The following is a 19,674-nucleotide window of genomic DNA, read 5'->3' on the forward strand; positions in this document are numbered from 1 at the left end:
TTTTCTCACACTCTCATCTCTTACCATCTCAAATTTGCATTATCGGCAGGACCACACAACAATAACAATCAGTAATGTCTTCTTGCAATTTAAGGGTTACGTTATACGTGTTTCTTGCACTTAATAGGTTTTCACCCTTTAACATCAGTTTATATAAAATGTTCTTGTTGCTCATTACTAGGATTACCCATATTACAATGCATACCTAAAGGCAGCAGATCAGTAGGCCTATATACTTATGTGTTGTGCTGGATTTCCCTCAGGCTGTGACATGTTCTAACGTAGCTTGTTGTGTCTTTATCAAAGTCAATGTTTTAAAAAGTAAATATTGAAATGATTTGGTCCTCAGAGCGTTTGAGCTTTGTTTCAGTGAATAATTTTGTCTTGAAACCGGCTGTTGTCTTGCTCTTTTTCTTTCTGTTGTTGGCAGAGCTGTGTGGGTGGATTTCTCTGAGTTGCCAGGTTTTTCAACAGTGCCAATGCACAAACTGTGGTCACTCAGTTAGTCTTTCTCAGTTTTTGGTCACACACTGTGCTTAGATATTTTGCCACTTGCTATTGTCTGTTCAGAGCTGAAAGCACATAGTTCTTAGTGGAGCTGTCCAGTGGTTAATGTATGTTTATTAACTTAATTAATTTGATGGTCCAGATTATGTACGAGGTGTGCTGGCTGATGAGACTTTTCTCCCCTTGGCAACACATAGCCTGGATGGAAGCGTTGGCTTTAATACTAGGCGTCAAATTAACCTGTGTTTAAAACATTTACTAAATGCATCTATTGTAAAATTGGTGCTTCATAGGGAAATTGGCTTAATACATTTTTATAAAGGAACCACTTGATATTTTGTCAGCTTCACCTGAGAACTTTCAGTTAAAGGTTTTGTTATTGCCATCAGACTGGTTCATTTTATTTCTTTCACTGTTAAGTCATTGGGCAAGTAACACTTTTTGCGTAATGATCATTTGTGGATATTATAAGTACCTTTACTCAAGTAATACTTAAACAAAATTGTTAAGTACTTTTACTTTATTTGAGCACTTCCTTCAAATGCTGCTTTATACTTCCACTGCATACACTACTCCCCAAACATCTGTTACTGATTAATATGCACAGTAATATAATTAGTAAAAAATATACATCTAGATAACAACAAGCTAAAAGTAACAAACACATTTTGATGTAATGTTGTTAATTAAAATATCTTGTATAAAACGTTGTTAAAGGAGCTCCTAATTATATCGAGTGATATAATACAATAATAGAATACTCTGAAAATGGTCAGTCTGCATAATAACTACTATTTGTTATGGTTTCCCTTTTAGCATTTTGATGCAAACACTTTATTTCTTCAGTAAAAGTCTCACATAACTATTTTGACCTACATAAAATGTCTGAGTATTTTTTCCATCTCTGGCCATAATAAAAAAGATTGTGTTTTCTAATATGTTTGATACTAATTGATTTTCGATGCTGATTATATTAGATAAAATTGACAATATGAATACCGAAGAAAGGATACCTAACGCCAGGCTGAGGGGCAGTGTTTTACTGCCCTCTCTGGCTGAATGTCTCAAGCCTGTTTCACTTCTGACCACGCCCAGCCTCATGTACAGTGGTCAAAAATAAAACCACTGGAGGTCAGCAAATACAAGATTTAAAGGCGAACTCTTTGAGGTCGGTTCAGCATCCATTGTTTTTCTTTCCTCTCTTTCTCCGTCTCTTTTTTACATCTTGTCTAACTCTTCTCCTCTCTATGTCTATCTCTCTATATGGCCTCTCTTCTTCTCCAATCCCTTCGTTTCTTAGATTCTCCCTCCACCTTTGAAATACCTCACTCACAATTTCTTGTGTAAACAAAACACTCACAGGCTCTCTCTGTCCTTGACTTTATTTCTTGTTATCCTTCTTCAAGGGGGAGATGCGGGGGGAGGAGGGGGTTAGTTGGCCAGGGGGAATCAGGTTTCATCATCCAGCCACATGAGCTAAGATGGAGCTCTCCTTTTTGCTACTGCTGTTCTGAATATCATTGATGTTTATGACTTGATGCAAAATTTGAGGGTAGAATTTCTTTTTGGTCGACAAAAGTTCATAGGAGCAAGTCATTACATTGAAGGAAAATTAGACTCAGGGCCATCACTGTGGAGGGGGAAAAAAATAAACCACTTATCTGTGGAACGTGTGCAGCAAGGCACTTGGCTTTATAAGGAGAGAGGGGATTGGGAGCACTCTATAGCGAGTGGTAGTTGCATACAGGCAAGCAGCTAAGAGGGAGGGGAAAGCACTCACAGGGCTGAGTAGTTTGTATGGTTCACCTCAGAGGGTTTAGGTTTACAATGGAGACAAGAAAAGCAAAATCGAAAGTTCAAATGGCAGAGCTGTGGCAAAAGCAGCAGCACTCATCACATGATAAAAACCCCTAAATGTCTTGTAAAAACATCAAGTGATTTGCCGTGATCCTCAGGTTCCCCTTCATGGATGAAGCACTGGCATTTGGGAAAAGTTATGAAACTGAGAATTTCATTATTGGGTTGTATGTCTTTAAAGTTCTGGTGATGAAACACTTTGAAGTGAATCGTTGGTTTGGTGTTGTTCTTGCTCAGTGACTCACTAAATCCCATAAGCTGCTATAGTATCTCTAAAGGCCAGACCGGGGTTTCTTTAATCACACCTAGACAGTGACTCTGTTTCATCCCACGAAGCCTTTTGCTTTGTAGTTGTGGGAAACAACAACAGAATCAATTGAACAGTAAGGGGGACATGGCATGAGGGAGGAGTAATTGATTGCAGAGACATGACGTTAAAAGGAACATTAATTTGAATGAGTAAGAGAGACATTACTATGTACATATACATAGCTTGCAAGAACTATCAATGTATGACCTCGAATTTAGGAGATTTCACAATGGAGACACATTTCCCAGGAGTGTATACTGGGACCTCAGGCGCAGGCATGTGTGTATTTGCTAAATGGAGACAAAACAGTGACCCATGGGCAGCTCTAATAAAGTTCAGAGAATTGAGAAAAAATTAATGATAAGTTCATCCTCAGTTAAAGCTAGGCTATGACTCCAAAGGCAGACTGAATGGAGACCAGTGGGAATAAAAACAGGTAAAGACCAAGATGAACTCCAAAGGGGAACAAAACAGGTCTAAATTAAGTTTGATAAAAGAATTGAACGTACATTAGTGCTTTTACCTCTCTGATAGAGAGAGAAAAAGTTACAGTAAATGCTGTAGGTGTTGGTTGGGGGAAAGTGTTGGAGGCTTTCAAGGTGATGAGCCCTATAGAGGCCCAGAATGTTAATGAATTGGCATTACACAAGGATCAATGGAGAAGCTCTCAGGGTCTGAAAAACTACACTTAATGAAAAGGGATTACTCTCTTAAGATCAAGGTCTTCCACTTCCCTTCTTCCAATCTGATCCTTTTCCTCTGCTCTTTTGTATTCTGTTGTTTTCATTCCCCCAACCTCTTTGAAGAAAATATACACATGTATACTTATTCTGTCCGCAATCTGTCATGACATCCTCGAGCTACTAGTTGAAATGCAAAGTTTGTCTGGAAATGGGTTATTTGTTGCACTTTGATTATGTGGGAAAAGCCCATGTAAATGGTCACATAATGCATTTATGACTATGCACATTGATTGTGGGATTCAGCTTAAGGGAAAACTTTCTTCAAAAACTGCCTCTTGAATATTAGATATTTTTTACTCCCTCGGATTTGAAATCTCACTATGAAAAGTTTGTAGCTATGTGTCTTTCAGGATGCCAGCATCTGGAGCTAACTGTTCACAGCATCTACAATGGATTTTAAGTTGAGGCTACCAAAACATCACACCCTTCAAAGAAACATTTCAACCATTCCTGCAATATAACACATGCCACATGTTCAGCACTGTATGTGCAAATCACTTACAGTTCCTCCACAACTTGGCTAAATACCTTTTCATGTCACACTAATGCCTTAGCTACTTTCAGCCTCAACCAAAGACTTGTAGCACACTTAGCATATTTAGCAATTACTTGGTGCTTTGATTTTTGTTTTGGAATGTACTGAACATACTGGGCGTATGGATCAACAGTAAGGTGGATAAGCAGAAATGGTATAAGAGTACGGCATTCACATTTCTGTTGAAGCAAAATAGCAGAAAAATGCGTAACAAAATAAACTTAAGGTACCAAAAGCATTCATTCAGCACAATTAATTTTTCAAACTAAAAATATATATATGTATATAGTTACTATATTTTATAGATAAATATCCGTATATGTTTGTATTAATGCATTAAACTGTTCATCGCTTTGATGTTGCAGCTGGTCAAGGTGAAGCTATTTTCTTTTCTATCTGTAATGCAGTGCAGTTTTTCTATTTCACCCAGGGATCAATAATGTTTGTCTTTTAAAGTAATCAATTCATTTTTAATGTTATTCTTCTCCAAATCTGTGTCTTTAAGTAAAGATAATAGACAAAAGTTATATTTATCTGATCTAACTTAACTAACCAGTAATTGCAAGCTCAAGTATTTAAAGTATTTAATGTGCTTACATCCATAGTTAACACATACGCACAGTTTTCTTCATGAATTATTAAAGTGGTTACATGTACTTTCATATGTTCCCTGTGTTGTTATGTAAAGTCGGTGTTGTAGGTTATGTCCTCCCTCGAGGTTGTCTTTCAGCTCTGACTTCCACAGAGTATGCCCTCATCGTCTCTTGGTCCACCTATGTCTCCTGAACTAATGAGTCACAATGCTTTGCTGTTCCCTCACACATTTTTCTGCCTGATTTCCCATTTCGCCTTGCCTCTTTGAAGCCATTAGATGAGACTGTTGAGACCCTCTGCATGTGTGTGCGTATGTGCATTTATGTACATGGAGCACCGAACTCTCACCTGTTATGAATAATTGATCTTCTGAATCTAGGCCGCATGAGGTTTGTATGCAAGGAGGCAGCTGCTGCAGCGGGAGGGTACCTTACAGTTTGATTTAACAGAAACATGTAACGGGTAGCAGGAGGTAGAGACCAGTGAATCGGAAAATGCCACCTTTCAGAGCAGGTATACGTCTTTACTGACCTGATGGTTTCAAAGCAGAGCTATGCAGCTTCTAAATCATTAATCCACAAAAGCTTTTAGTAGCATGTCCTCAAGTCAGAATGTGCGTCTCCAAGGTTAGGGATTGTCATTTTCTACACATGTCAACATGATGCAATTTTAATCAGCTGTTTCAGGTAACCTGGTTAAGCCAGGACTGAGACTCTAAACGATAGCAATGTGTGAAATAAAAGGACAAGGTGTTGGAAAGGAGGTTGTTGACATTGGGGAAAACGCGTCTCAGCGTTAACAAACCCCTCAGCAACACAATTGATTCTCTTTAATTCCTGTTGATAAACCAAAAGCAACACAATGGCAATGCAGTACAGAAAATGTGTCCTGTAAAAAGGTGATATTATTCACGTTAGTGAATAGACATTGATAAGTCATGCAGTTGACTGCGCTCCATCCATGACATGGATTATAGTGTTACCTGACAGGTATCTGAAAAGTCGAACTCTAAGGAAGAAATGCAGAGCAGATTGAGACAAATTGTTAGGTACATCAGCATGCTGATGGACTGATTGGAGAGTTACAACATCTAACTATATTTTTGTGTCACTGTGAGAATTCCAAAGAGAGAAAAACAGCCCTGCTTTGGCCTGCTGCTCTGCTGTTCTAAACACTGTGTTATTTTACTAATTCCATCGGGAAATTTCCCTATTTTGTATGGCCCTTTCGAGAGAAACATCAAAGCACGGGGTGAGTTAAAGAGCAGCAGCCCTGGGGCTAGTAATGATTCAATGCTCAGATTCTTAAGGCAGATACTCGTGGACACAGGGCAAGTAACTGTGCTGTAGACATTTCCCCACCAAGTCCACAAAAGAAAACATCTCTCCCCCTACTTCTCCATTAAGTATGCTGAAGTAATTGCAGTAGATCGTACATTTGTCCAAACTATTTTTTTCCTTTGTCGCTTTTCTTTCCGTCTGTCTGCTCGCTGTCACAGTTTCACCACAACTCAGCTTCACTCTGACAAAGACACACAATGATTGGCCGTGCTGCACTCTGTCATTGACATACATGCGCATGATTGAACAAGACGCAGCGACGAAACGTCCCCGGCAGACTGACAACCATCCGGCCTGCAGCTGAGAGCTATAAACTCAGCATCAAAATCTGTTAAACAGAGAATGACTAAATCTCAAGTGTGTGAAACCGGAGGTATTGTGTGTCTGTGTGATTAGTATCCTTTGTGGAAGTCTTATGCTCAGCTTTAAATGGTCCAACAATACAAAGGAAACTTAATCAACAGCAATGGATTCAATTCAGATTACTTTATGTACTTAATTTAAAAAAAACATATTAAGTCTACATTTTATGCTGACTAAATCCAAAATGTTAAGGACATTTGAAGATAAAAACAGCTGACCAGGAATGTCAATTATCAAGGCCATGGTCTTCACAGAAGCTAAGTGTTTTTCTAAAGCCATTATTTAAAGTGCAACATGTAATGCCTGGCCATCTGCTCGACAAAAAAGGAGCAGGCAGCCTCTTTACTTCTACTACAGGGTCAACACAATCCACATTAACAGCCATCAAGCCAACTGCCTAATAAACAGTAGGGCAATAATACACACAATTGAACCGACAGCTGAAACTCTTCAAGCCTTTAAAAATAACTGATATTTTATAACCTGTCTTTACATTGGCCATCTGTGAGTGTACGGTAACACCCCAAACCCCTTAAACCCCCCTGCTTCTGTAAAGAGCCAAAATAGTTAATTAAATTGCAGTTTACCATACTTCCCACATCCCATAAATGCCCTTTCATTAAAAAATACATCCAACTGAAATTGGCCACGTTGTGATAATGAGACAGATTTACCATGCATTATAGTGCCAATTCAATTCAATTCAATTCAATTTAATATGCCAATTTAAATTGTCGTTAATATAACAATGACCATATTGCCGAAGCAGCAAATAGAAGTGTGTCTAGCTTGTATGATGACAGGGAAACAAAAAACTCTTGCGCATTGTGAAACTGACTAAATATTTCCCCACATTTGAAGAGCTCCTATTTTATCAAACATTTTCAACCATGAAAGATAATTATGAGCCACTTCAGCAACGAGAATTGCATTATACATACTCTCTATCACCTGCTGAACTACATATAGGATGCACTTTGGATGATTTATCTGGTTTGGTTGAACCATTAGTTTACTTTGGCCAGTACAGTGCAACACTGCCACAGGGAGTGCAATATATATGAATCATTTGGCCTTGTGCTGTTGTGATGAATGCATGTAGTTGGTGTCTGATAGTGTTGAATCAAACTGCGTTGATGAGGCTGGTGTGTGCATTGATAGTGTGTGTGCTGTTTGTATCCGTTTATGGGCCTTTTCTCCTTGTGTGTGCATGCACACCGTCTGGCATCTATCAGCACTCAACAGAATGCTGTGAAGGCGTGAAAAGTAAAAGACCAGGGGGTACAGATGTGTCTGCAAATGTAAGCAAGTGGCATTAGCACCTACTAGACACCCATTAAGTCTGTTAATTAAAATGCAGGTATTAAACATCTGTGGATAGCTCAGCCATCAGCCACCCCCTCTTTTTCTGTCACTCTCAGCATCTTCAAGTTCATCTTCATGTTTGAAATAGATGAGCTTATTCACCTGCACATACGCTGCTCAAATCTCCCCCTTTCATTCTGTTCATGCTCCATATGGCGCTGCTTGGTTGAAAGTTATTTTAGGCCCTCTGATTTCTGAACCTGAGAAACATTGCTGTCACTCACATCGTCTCTGCCTTTTTTATGTTTGACTTCCCTTCTGGTTCGCTTGTTCGCTTTTAGATGTTTGTGTGTTGAGAAGCATTACAAACAATAAGATCCTCATCTCTCTGCAGTTGCAACTCTCTGCTCTGTTGATTTTTCTATTATGTTTTCCCTTTTTATCTGCTATTTTTTTATCATATATTCTTACTCTTTTTTTCAATTGTCCAATTAAAATTGTGAATTTGAAAAGATTCACCAACAGGGATGCCTCATTGACCACACACTGTCGTTCATAATATAAAACAGCAATGAAGTAGCACTTAGACATAAACATATCAATAATGTGGGGGGTATGCTGGTTCATTTAACCCTGGCACAACTTGCCACTCTGCATGCCAACCTGCTATGAGACTGAGCTTCAGTTCTTACCTGCTCTCTTTGCTTTAACCGTCCTTTTGCATTGGCAGGGATGCACTCAGAAACATAAAACAGTTCAGTCTTTGTAATAAAAGCCAACCCGAATTATCCAATCATAATTTATGTGCTGGAAGTGATGACATCAGTGAACAGTGTGTTGACACTTAACAGTTTCACAGCACACACTGTGCCAACGCACACTGCACAAATCAAAGGAATCGCACAGTGATAAAAAAAAGAAACAACATTTTTTTAAATCAACAGTCCGAGCCCTGCTGGAGTTTGATTTTTAGATTTAGGAACTCTGAATATTTTAACAATATTCTGCAAGCCCAACATGTGAATTTATTTATTTGTTTGCAGGATCAGGGGAAATTAGGTAAAAGCTGACTGATCCCTCTCATAAAATATATAATAATAAAGATGAAGACAAGGAGACAAGAACTAGAGACATGTTTTTGCAACTATGATGATGATTTTCACTAAAAAGATTCCCTATAAAGTAAATAAATTGTATATACACTAATTAGACATCTCAGTATGACTTTATTTATTTGTAGTGTGCTAGCATGAGATAACATGAGGCACGTTGTGATGCTTCTCAAACAAAGTCGTACACACACACACACACACACACACACGTACGCAATCTCTCAGTTTGCTGATGCCCCTGCACCATCACGACGCCGTGCTATATTTCTGAATATTTCAATTTGTTTTCTCAGAGATCTCTGTATTGTCATTGTTCTCTCCCATTTCCTTTTCGTTCACTAGAAGAATAGTCAGGCGACCTTATGAGGCAAAATTGCCTGCAGTAGAGCCGGGGAATGAAAAATGAGACAAAATCTATAATGTTCGGCAGTAGGCTGTGAAAAAGACAAACGAATATTCCCGGGCAGAAGTGTTTCTGGTCACAGCTGTTGGCAGGAGTGTTGATGTGTGAGTTTGCTGTTCAGACAGAAAATATTGGTAATCTCTGCTTTTAACAAGTCGACAGAAACATTCTTTAAAAAGTGGTAATGAGAAACAGCTTGGATTGTGTTGAATAATCCTTTATCCTTTAAGAAATAAATATTTGCATTTGCGCTTGTGTTCCAACACTGTTAATTAAAGTAAATATGCAATTATTGGCTCATATACTGGAAGTGTCAGATCATGATGTTCCATTCGGAGCATGGCTCAGCTTGCTGTGAATCCAAGGCTTATATAATCTAATAGAAAATGATTTTATGTTAAACCAGTTACCAAACGATGTTGCCTCTTCTTATAGCAGATGGTATTGGTATAGGTTGGTATTGACTTGTGTTCATTTCACATGATTTATTCAAATGTTTTAGATTTTAAAAATGTAGTATCATTTTGAGTTTGCCTGAATCCATATGTATATAAAATAAATACATGAACTGATAATGTATGGGAAACATTTGATATCAGTTATTTTAGAACCACATCACCCAATATTAAAGTCTGACACCTTGCATAACTTGATGGTAGATAGGAAACTGACAAGCTAAAGTTTGGGACCATTTCAACAGATTCAGAGTGATATTGTGTTAAATCAATGAATCCAAGTTGAAGTGAATTAGAATACTACAGAATATTCAACAAATTACATTGAGGGACCAACTTTAAGAGCCATAGCAATACAATTTATCTGGAAGGTTTTAAGCCATGCTCCTCAGGAGAAGGAGCCCATTCAATCACTCATCTAATATATTTCTCCACCATTAATATCCACTATATGCAGGAACATGACTGTAAACACCTTTTGAGTGGGGAGTGAGTTGAGACTTTATTTAGAATCATCCACTAGCAGAAGCGAAAACACCAGGGTGCTTATCAGGGGCTTTGGAGAGACACAGGAAATTGAGTTTGTCCAGCCTAATTATGGGCAGAGTAGCGCAGCTCTACAGACGTACCATTTCCCTCCCATTAGCAGAGATGTGTTATTCATGAGGGCACATCCAGTGTGAACTATGCTCTACTGATATTCTACAGTCACTTCTTAGTCTGTCAGGAGACCTGAGGCATCATGTTTCATTTATTTATCTATTTCCTTTCCTCCACCTCGAAAGAAAAATGGAAGGAGGTGATGATGAGGTTGCGGGCCAAGCAAGCTTATGAAGAGATATCAATAGCATTAGTCATCAGTAAACAGGAAGAGAAAGGGGTGACAGGAAGCTCCACAGAGAGAGACTTGGAAGTGAAGGACTTGTGACGAGAGTGTTAATCCCCAGCCAAGACTCCAACACCAGATATATGCGCCTTTTTCTCTCCAAAAACACATAATCTTTTAGAGCCTCTTCTTTATCCTGCCAAATTCCAATGGACTCTATTGGCATATATATGTTTTGTTTTGTCCAAAGCTATTTATATAACACAATCTGAGCTGAAAAGCACATTTTGTGAGCTCACAATGCAGTCATCACAAACATTAATTTTCTTACATTTTCATTTAAGGACATTATTCCAACACAATACTTGTTTTTCCTCTAAACGGAAAACCAGTTCCCCTATTCAAAGCTCTGTAAACAACCCTTTTATGGTTGTCATACTGCCATTAACCCAAACCTAATGCATGGTTTAATGCTTGAGAATGTATGAGAATGCATGACTTAGTGTATCCATAGAGAGCTTATACATATACAAGCACTAATGCATGTATGTGTAATATATGTATACATCTGTATTTAAAGCAGCAATTGGAGTTGTAAATACATGCTATGCTGAGATCAGTAAGCTGGCAGGTGTTAAAGTCTCTAATGTTGGTGTGTGTTTTGCCAGCTTCAAACGAGAGCACACTTGTCCTCAGTGTTGCTGAAAACAAGAAAAAGAGTGTATGCTTCTCCCTCATCACTCAATCTGCATGCATAAGAGAGTGTATGAGTTACTTCAACATTCATATCATAAATTCACCTCTTCTAAAGCCTCATCAGGGATGAAGTTAAGAGATTGTATTCATAGGGAAGAAATGAATAAGGATATAACATCCCTTATCTACCATGCATTTTTATGTTCTTTTCGTCAGAGCCGTAAAAAGAGCCATTTTGGAGGAACTGATTAAGCAGGGTAAAGAATCTATTACTTGGTCCTGACAAGTTGAGGAGAGTCAGAGGAGAGGAGGTGCATCCTCGTGTCCAACATGATTAGCAGATCACTGATTCAAATTTGTCTCACTATCTCAGCAGCATCTCCATTCTCATTCCCTCGCTTTCGCTGTGTCTCTGTCTCTCAAATCATTTTCCTGCTTGAGATTTACCTAATACTATTGAACTGCATGACGAAATGTGTTAATGGAAATAGTTCAAGACTTCAAAAAATATAATTACTGAGAGAGAAGAATATCTGTTTAAGGAATAATGGAATCTCTTGGATGAATTCTTACCACAGCAGGTTATTGTAACAAGAATCGTTTCATCTCAGAACAAAAATAAAAGCATAGGATGGATTCAATTTGTTGGATTGTGTGTGTTTCTCTCTTGAAAAGCTTCTTAAGTAAGGGTCAATATTCTAATAAAATGTGAGTTCCTGCATCTCAAGTACCTGGTTGTTGATGCTTAATGGACGCTGGAAGATTTACTGTTTCTTGTTTTGCTTATTTATCCAGATAAATAAAGCAAACCCATATTTCCTAAGAGTAATGAAAAACGTTTTGCTCAGCCAGTATGGTGATATGCTTGATACATCTTCGTGGAAATGGCACATAGAAACAAACATTGAGAAACAAATAGATGCAGAGAGAGACTTTGGTGGGACACATCTGGATAAAACCAGTTATACACTAAAGGATCCATGTTCTGATACAGGTCATGACATTAAAAGTAAAGTCTAAATAAAGCAAAGGTAGCGCTCTGTCATAAGCTTCAACACAAAGTTTCCACATGCAAACACACACCCTCTAATTCAACCTTTTGACAGTGTTCAACCATGAAGAATCACCTCATTTTGAGGGCACATTTCTGGTTCAGGAGGATGCATGCATTTCCATTGTTGCCCAGTGGCAGGGCTTAACAAATAGGATTAGATCCGTGCCAGAGAGAGCACACTCGTGTTCAGGTGACACACAGCTCAATGCTCCAGCTCTGCAACTAGACACAGAGAATTACTGTTAAAGGTCAGTGGAGTCAGACGCTGAATGTCACAGCTTAGCCACAGTTTGGCGAGAAAATACATTAGATAAATACGTCTGTCTCTTGAGTTATTTTGCAGCTCCTGAATTTCCAGCATAAAAGACCCAGGATTACAGGGTGAGTTAAAAGGCAACAGAGGCATATCGATTAGAGGCAGTGAATCAGGACTCTGCTATGCTGTGAATAATAAATTGAGCAGAAGGCAGCCAGGGGTTGCCATGATGGGCTCGGAGATTCAGGATGAGATTGTGGATAAGTCACATCTCCTGTTTCAGAGATCTGGGCAATCATGTCACCGATCTGAAATCGCCTCAGAGCAGCTTACTACAACTTTAAATAAGCATCCACACCCCATTAACAACACAAAAAGACTGATCAGGGCTTGCTGCAGAGGATGGACTCTCAGGGAAGGAATCGGACTCCTAATAGCCCAACTCCCCAAGGTGGCATTACATTGGAAAGGGTAATTGCTGAAATATCTGCCAAGATGTAAAATCAGACAAGAGTGTTGCATCAGGGATCCAATCAACTTTACTGAGACATCTTGTGACTCAGTGAAGCAGGTGTTATTGGTTGTTCTCTTTAGTAGACTCCTCAATGTGGGCCTAAACACACTTAGTGGATTCAGGCCGTGAACTGTGAGAAAAAGGGTCCATAATGTGCAGCATGTGGCTGTGCACAAGTTCAACCAATCCGAGAGACAATTTCAGTGATTTGTGAAAAACAGAACGCAAAATGAAATCTCAAAATGCGACTTAATTACCTTTTTTTATTTTGTGTTTCACGACCTGCAACCTGTGATTTATAATTTCAATATACTAGTACGAATAATAAGGCCACTATAACGTGAATTTCCAGCAACAGTGTTGGATGGCAATTTCTGTCTCTCAGTCCAAGAACTTCTGTCATGCAGTTTTATTTATTCATGGTCATGAGGTTGGCATATGTGGTTCAGAGTGGAAAATGTTGGCATAGGGTTTTGCACAGAATTTGCTACTAATTTCCAAAGTCCATAAAATAATTTGTGCTACCAGCAGGTTTTACAATTTTCAGTTTAATTGTTACATTTACCGTGTCTCAGCTGTACAACTATCCAACTCTAAACTGAACCAAAATGGTTACCATTGTAAACGTTAATTATTTTAAATATCACCATGTCAGCATTGTTATTGTTAGTATGTTAGCAGGGTGATGCTAGCTTTACGGGCAAGTGCAGCCTCACTATCAAGGCTGTGCTTCAAAATTAAAGTTAAATGGCAATAACTCTATACTTAATCCCTTTTTATTTTTATTTCCTGTCTGTCTTTTTGTGTGTGTGTGTGTGTGTGTGTGTGTGTGTGTGTGTGTGTGTGTGTGTGTGTGTGTGTGTGTGTGTGTGTGTGTGTGTGTGTGTGTGTGTGTGTGTGTGTGTGCTCTCTGCAGGATGTGGGCTGGAGTTCCTGCTGGTTCTCTGTGGACTCGAGTTTTCATGGTCCTGCCCCCGTCACTGTATCTGCTACACTGCACCCAGCACCGTCTCCTGCCAAGCCCATAACTTCCTGTCGGTCCCTGAAGGCATCCCTCCTGACAGTGAGCGCATCTTCTTACAGAACAATAAGATCCATCGATTGCTTCGGGGTCACTTCAGCTCCAATACAGTCACTCTCTGGATCTACTCCAATAACATCACATACATCGAGCCATCCACGTTCCACGGCTTCACGCTGTTAGAGGAGCTGGATCTGGGAGACAACCGCCACCTGCGCTCCTTGGCTGAAGACACCTTTCATGGGCTGAATCGGCTCAACGCGCTTCACTTGTACCGATGTGGGCTCAGTTCACTTCCTAATAACATCTTCCAAGGCCTCAGAAACCTGCAGTATCTCTACTTACAGGTACACTAAACTGTTATTTTTTTGGGGCTGTCAATTTCCACAAGAACAAATTCAAACTAACACATATTCTATGTGAATTAATTCGAACACAGCCCACGTAGTCCAATTCTAAACGATGTTGTAAAATGAATGTGTTGTTTATTCACAGTGCCTCCGCTGCCTCACTTTGAGTGACAAGCTGGCAGGTGCATTTTACCACATCAGCACACAGCCTTAACTTTATCAACATTTTTTCCATCTGTGCTGCTGATTCCCAAATTCTTTCACACATTACTTCTCAGATGGTTTGGATTATCAATTCAACACTGCTTGAGCCTTTTTCTCCCTTTTTAAAATCTATAAAGTACAAGGTACAGTTTGTTGTTATATTCACTGAGAACTTTTTATTTCGACAGATAAATACAGATTGATACTTTGCATAGTATGCTGATTAACAAATACTTATCAAGACAAATGCTACTGTAATTTTGTGCAATTAGAAAACATTGCATAATAAATAACCGTGTGACACTCTTCTCTCTGCACCTTCGCAGGATAACCATCTGACGTTCCTGCAGGATGACACATTTACAGACCTCCACAACCTGAGCCACCTGTTCCTGCATGGAAACCGTCTATGGAGTCTTAACCAGAACACCTTCCGAGGCCTTCGAGCCTTGGACCGACTGCTCCTGCACCAAAACCAGATCGAATGGGTTGACCGCCTGGCCTTCCATGACCTGAAACGTCTCACTACCCTCTACCTGTTCAACAACACCTTGATACAGCTGTCTGGACAGTGTCTGGACACACTACCCGCATTGGAATACCTACGCCTCAACGACAACCCCTGGTCATGTGACTGCAAGGCTCTGTCGCTGTGGGAATGGTTAAAGCGATTTGGAGGTTCCACGTCTTCAGTGGTTTGCCAGGCGCCGGCTGATTTGGTGGGTAAAGACCTCAAGGAGGCTGCGCAAGGAGGACTTAACAACTGTCCACCGACTGTACCTAATTCGGAGTCCAGAGCCCAGACTAACAATTTTTCGGGCACGGTGAACCCATCCATGAATCACAGTCTGGTGGTGGGCTCAGGAGGGCAGACCCACATAGTGCACCCCTTGAGGCCTGGTCGTCCTCGAAACTGCACAAAGCCTCGCAGCAGGGGGAGCAAGGGGAAGGGTGACAATGAGGTTCACCACTCAAAGGAGGTCATGGCCGACAAGGAGGATTCTTCCCCGGATTTCCCAGAAGGGGGCAAACATGACCACACGTCCCCAGACGGCACGGTCACACGGAGGAAGCACAAGTGCACACCCCGGACCACTGTTCGCCCCCCTAGTGGGGTTCAGCAAGCCAACAATAGAGCGACCTTATCCCAGTCATTACTACATGCCTGTGCCCTCCTTGTGGCCTTAATAACGACAAATATTGACCTAATTTTCCGTTGACCTTCAGAGGGTTTTGCAGATGCTAATCACAAAAAAGCACAGCCCTAAGACACTCTTTTGCTCCTGCACTACAAGGCCTGTGTGTCTTCTATGTATGTGTGTGTGAGTGTGATTATATATGTAAATGTAGTGTAGGGAGCTCTACTGTTCAGACTGAAACAGGCATTAAAGCATCAAACATCGACAACAGAAAGACTTGCGGCACAAAAATCGAAGCGACTGAGGGACATAGAATGATAAAAGGTTAATGCTTGCACTGCCACTAATGCCAGTATGATTTCATCTTCATATGTCTTGGCATCTTATGTATTTTCAAATGTCTGCTATTCAGTCAAATGGAGCTCAGATAACCAAAATCTGGTGCAAAAGAGGAAGAGATGACAGAGCAAATGAGGTAGCCTAAAACCTGTTAGCTATTTAGCTCTGAGACAGATGAGCTAAGTCTTCAAGTGCTCCATCCAGCTTTTAGCTCCACTTCACAGTTTTTTTGTTTGTTTGTTTGTTTGTTATCAAGAAGGTACAAATGGTAAATCAATGACCCTGTAAAGTCTCTGTCTTCAGTCCTACCTTGCTGTCATCCTTTCTGCCAAATGTATTTTGTCCGAACAATTGGGTGTTAGTGTTTTTCGTGAACAAACAAGTGTTAGCATGGCAATAAATTGTGGGTCAGTCCAAGACATAGGAATGTGCCATTCAAACAAAATGGAAACATATAGCCACAGATTTTAAAGCTATAAACAGAGCAACCATAAGCTCACAGTGTACTAACTACTCTCTACATTACGCTGACTTTTTCGAGGTACTGAACCAATCTTTTGGCAATTAAACAATATTTCTCATTCATATTAGTTTTTTATATTAAACTCTGATTGAATCATCATTTACACCCCTTCTCTCCTTCTGGGCAACTGAATATTAAGCCGCTAATTGTTTCAATATGGCAAGGACCGCCATCTGCTATTTTCATTTGCTTGGAAAACAATACTTGTCTCTGGGATTCCAAGCTGTGAATATTGAAGAAGTCTGTCTATATCTTGTGTCAATGTTGTTCATTTGATTTTTCTAAGACACAAAATGGTCCTAGAGGTGGATCCTTTTTTTTGGGCCACAAGGAGTCTTAGAAGCGGAGGGTCAAAGGGGCGCTCTCTCTGTTTCCCGGTGATGTTGTGCTGAACTGATGAATGAGGACGAAATTCCCTCATTGAGAAAGTGAGGGACACATATTTTTTTAAATTGCTTAACTTTAAAGGAATACAAGAACAAGACTTGAGAAAAAAATGTGTGTACCTTCCATGACTTGTGATGACATGACATTTTAGAAAGGAGCATGGCAAAAAAGGGATCATGCAGAGTGAATAATGCCTCTTAATTAACTGTGTGTGATGTGATTGTCCATGGATGAGGGGATCTAAGACCAAGACAATCGCTTCTGAAGTAACAAGGGGATGCAGTACAATGCAGATCGACAGATGGACGATTACGGGACATCTTGCTGTACTTCTGGAGCTTTTGTGCCTCCCATAAATCTATTGATAAGATGGTGTTTGTATCAATGATGTGAACTATACCTGTAACAATGGAGACAAGAGGACTTCTTGCAGTGCTGATATTAATCATTTACTGTATTACTATGAGAAAAACAATATCAGTGACATTGATGATAACAGGGTTTTCTGCTCCACCTGTCAGGAGGAGTTTTTTCGACTTTGGTGATTTGTTTATTTACGTATTTTTCATGATATATTTTTAGAACCTTTGATTTGTTAATGCACAATTCCTCGCCTTCCTTTTTCTTGTTTTACTGTATGCATCTTCATCCAGTTTCTTTGCCATCATTCAGTTCTTCAGTAAGTTATCATCAGAAAACAACAGTAAAATATGTTTATAAAGATATTAAAATCTATATCTTCTTATGTCTACGGTTGCAGTTTGAGTCTGTTTATTGCTGCATTAAAGGTTTTATATGCTTGTTTTGAAAAAAGTAAAAGGCATGCTCAATCCCCTCTTCTTGCTTTTCTTTCCTTCCAAATATTTAAGCGCAAATTGATTGTCTTCAACATTTATTTTTTTGCCCAGTTGCCCCCTGTCTTCGCTCTAGTTGCAATTTGTTTCTCATGATCAGACCTGCTGGCTTAACTGAAGCTGCTTCCTACAAACACATGTACTTTTTCTGTGCACATATAGGAGAAATATATACTGTAGTTTACAATCTAAATATTAGTGAAATGTTGGCTTCAATTGGAATAAAAAAGCCAATTTTTCTCAACAACTTAAAGAAGTTCCCTGAGAAAAAAGAAAAATTCAAAGTTGACATGCAGACCATGGTTTGATATATTGCAGTTCAATAAATCATTTAAAAGCACTGAGGATATTAATGAAAGTGTCACATGGAATCTGTAGATATTCTAGGCTATTATTATTATTAATGGGCCTGTGGAACATAAATTCTATTTCCCCTCCTTTAAATTCCCATCACCGGGATAGAAATTGATCCTCAGTAAGTGTTCCAATTTACCTTTTTAACAAAATTTTGCTGAAAATGATAAATGAGCTTTGAAGGAGTGGTTAAATTCATAGACGAGAGTACGATGTAAATCTATTCAAACTGATAGCCTGGCATCTGGTGTTTGATTCTCATCACACTCACCAGCTTTCACTCTCAGCTCATCCAACACCAACCTCATCACTTCTCATTCTCTGTGAACCTCCCTATGATTTTTGCTTTTCATGTACGAATCTCACTTAAATCATTCTTGTTGGTTACAAGATTAAGACAATTCCTGGAACAGACCAAAAGCTGTGAAATTGAATCTAATGAAATGAAATGAACGAAACTACATCCAATTGATTATACAAATATAATTGAATGTATAGTATTGAAACCCACACAAATAGTTTAATGTTCTTGATTTGACGATGATGATGATGTACACAGTTAAAGTACTTCTTAACATTTGAGGAAAATATATTTTAGTTTTCTGAAGTCGATATAATCCATAATGATCAAGTCCATAGTCAGCAAAGATGGCTTTTCCTTTTTCCATGTTCATGATTGAGTGAGCTGAATGAGATGTTAAATGATAAACAGGGAAAAAATTAGGCAGTTCTGCATCCATTTGTATCTATTTACTGCAGTTGATGGGGTGAGGATTTTCTAATAAGCTTGTTCACATGCACATAAACATCCATCACTGTAATTAAGGTGAAAAAAGGAAACATGCATTAACAAAGTGAAGTGCAAAGAACTTTGTAAATGGGATAATAAATCCGCTTATTTGCTGGAACATTTTATATTTTACATAAGTGTTTATCTACAATGACTGTAGGTTTAACTAAAGGCAACAAAGTTTTAGTTAAATATATGGAAGCTAAACATTTTTGAATATTAAAGGGGATTCATTTAAATTAAGGATGTACTGTCTCGTTTAGGGGTATATATAACTGTGTAAATTTTAATTAAACTGCCCAACTTGGACTTCAAATATTAATTCTACACCAAATAAGTATGTGTGAGAGCAGAATCGCAACTCAAGGAAAAATCAAGGAGTTTTCATTCTAGGACACGTGATGACATCTGAGTCAGAGACATACAGTGACTTCAACCTGTGGTTAAATGCTCACAGCATCGCTCATGTCCAGTGTCCTTGTGATGTTCCTTACAGCTACACGTGAGTTCATTCACTACACCAGTTTTTCTTCTGGGGAGGGGTGCTCTCTATAGTGTGAACACCAGTGACCTTAGAGGAACTCAACATTTGCTTTCTTCCAGAGAGTTAGAAGAGAGGATTGATGTGCCCTGCTGTATGCCTGTTATGAAACTACAGCCAGTAGATGGTTAGCTTTGCATAAAGACTGGAAACCAGGAGAGGGGAGGCCTAGCTCTGTACAAAACCTAGACAGCAGTCTAACAGGGCCTTGAGCTCCAAATGCTTTGAGCCCAGCCAATAGTCTTTACTGTTCATCACACATGACATGTTTTAATAATAAACCCATGACTTGTTATTGGCAA

The 19,674-nt window shown here is 39.2% G+C and overlaps 1 protein-coding gene across 1 annotated transcript in view; it reads left to right on the forward strand.

The window, feature by feature from the left end:
• The window catches only part of rtn4rl1b (reticulon 4 receptor-like 1b), a 130,488-nt gene extending 112,904 nt beyond the window's left edge, over positions 1–17,584 (forward strand). The window contains exons 2-3 of the mRNA XM_063907619.1: positions 13,787–14,238; positions 14,772–17,584. Of these exons, the coding sequence (XP_063763689.1) occupies positions 13,787–14,238; positions 14,772–15,665 (1,346 nt within the window). The 3' untranslated portion in view covers positions 15,666–17,584. The remainder of the gene's footprint in view (positions 1–13,786; positions 14,239–14,771) is intronic.
• Positions 17,585–19,674: the final 2,090 nt, after the last annotated feature.

Source organism: Eleginops maclovinus, chromosome 18 (assembly GCF_036324505.1).
Source record: "Eleginops maclovinus isolate JMC-PN-2008 ecotype Puerto Natales chromosome 18, JC_Emac_rtc_rv5, whole genome shotgun sequence".
Taxonomy (NCBI): Eukaryota; Metazoa; Chordata; class Actinopteri; order Perciformes; family Eleginopidae; genus Eleginops; species Eleginops maclovinus.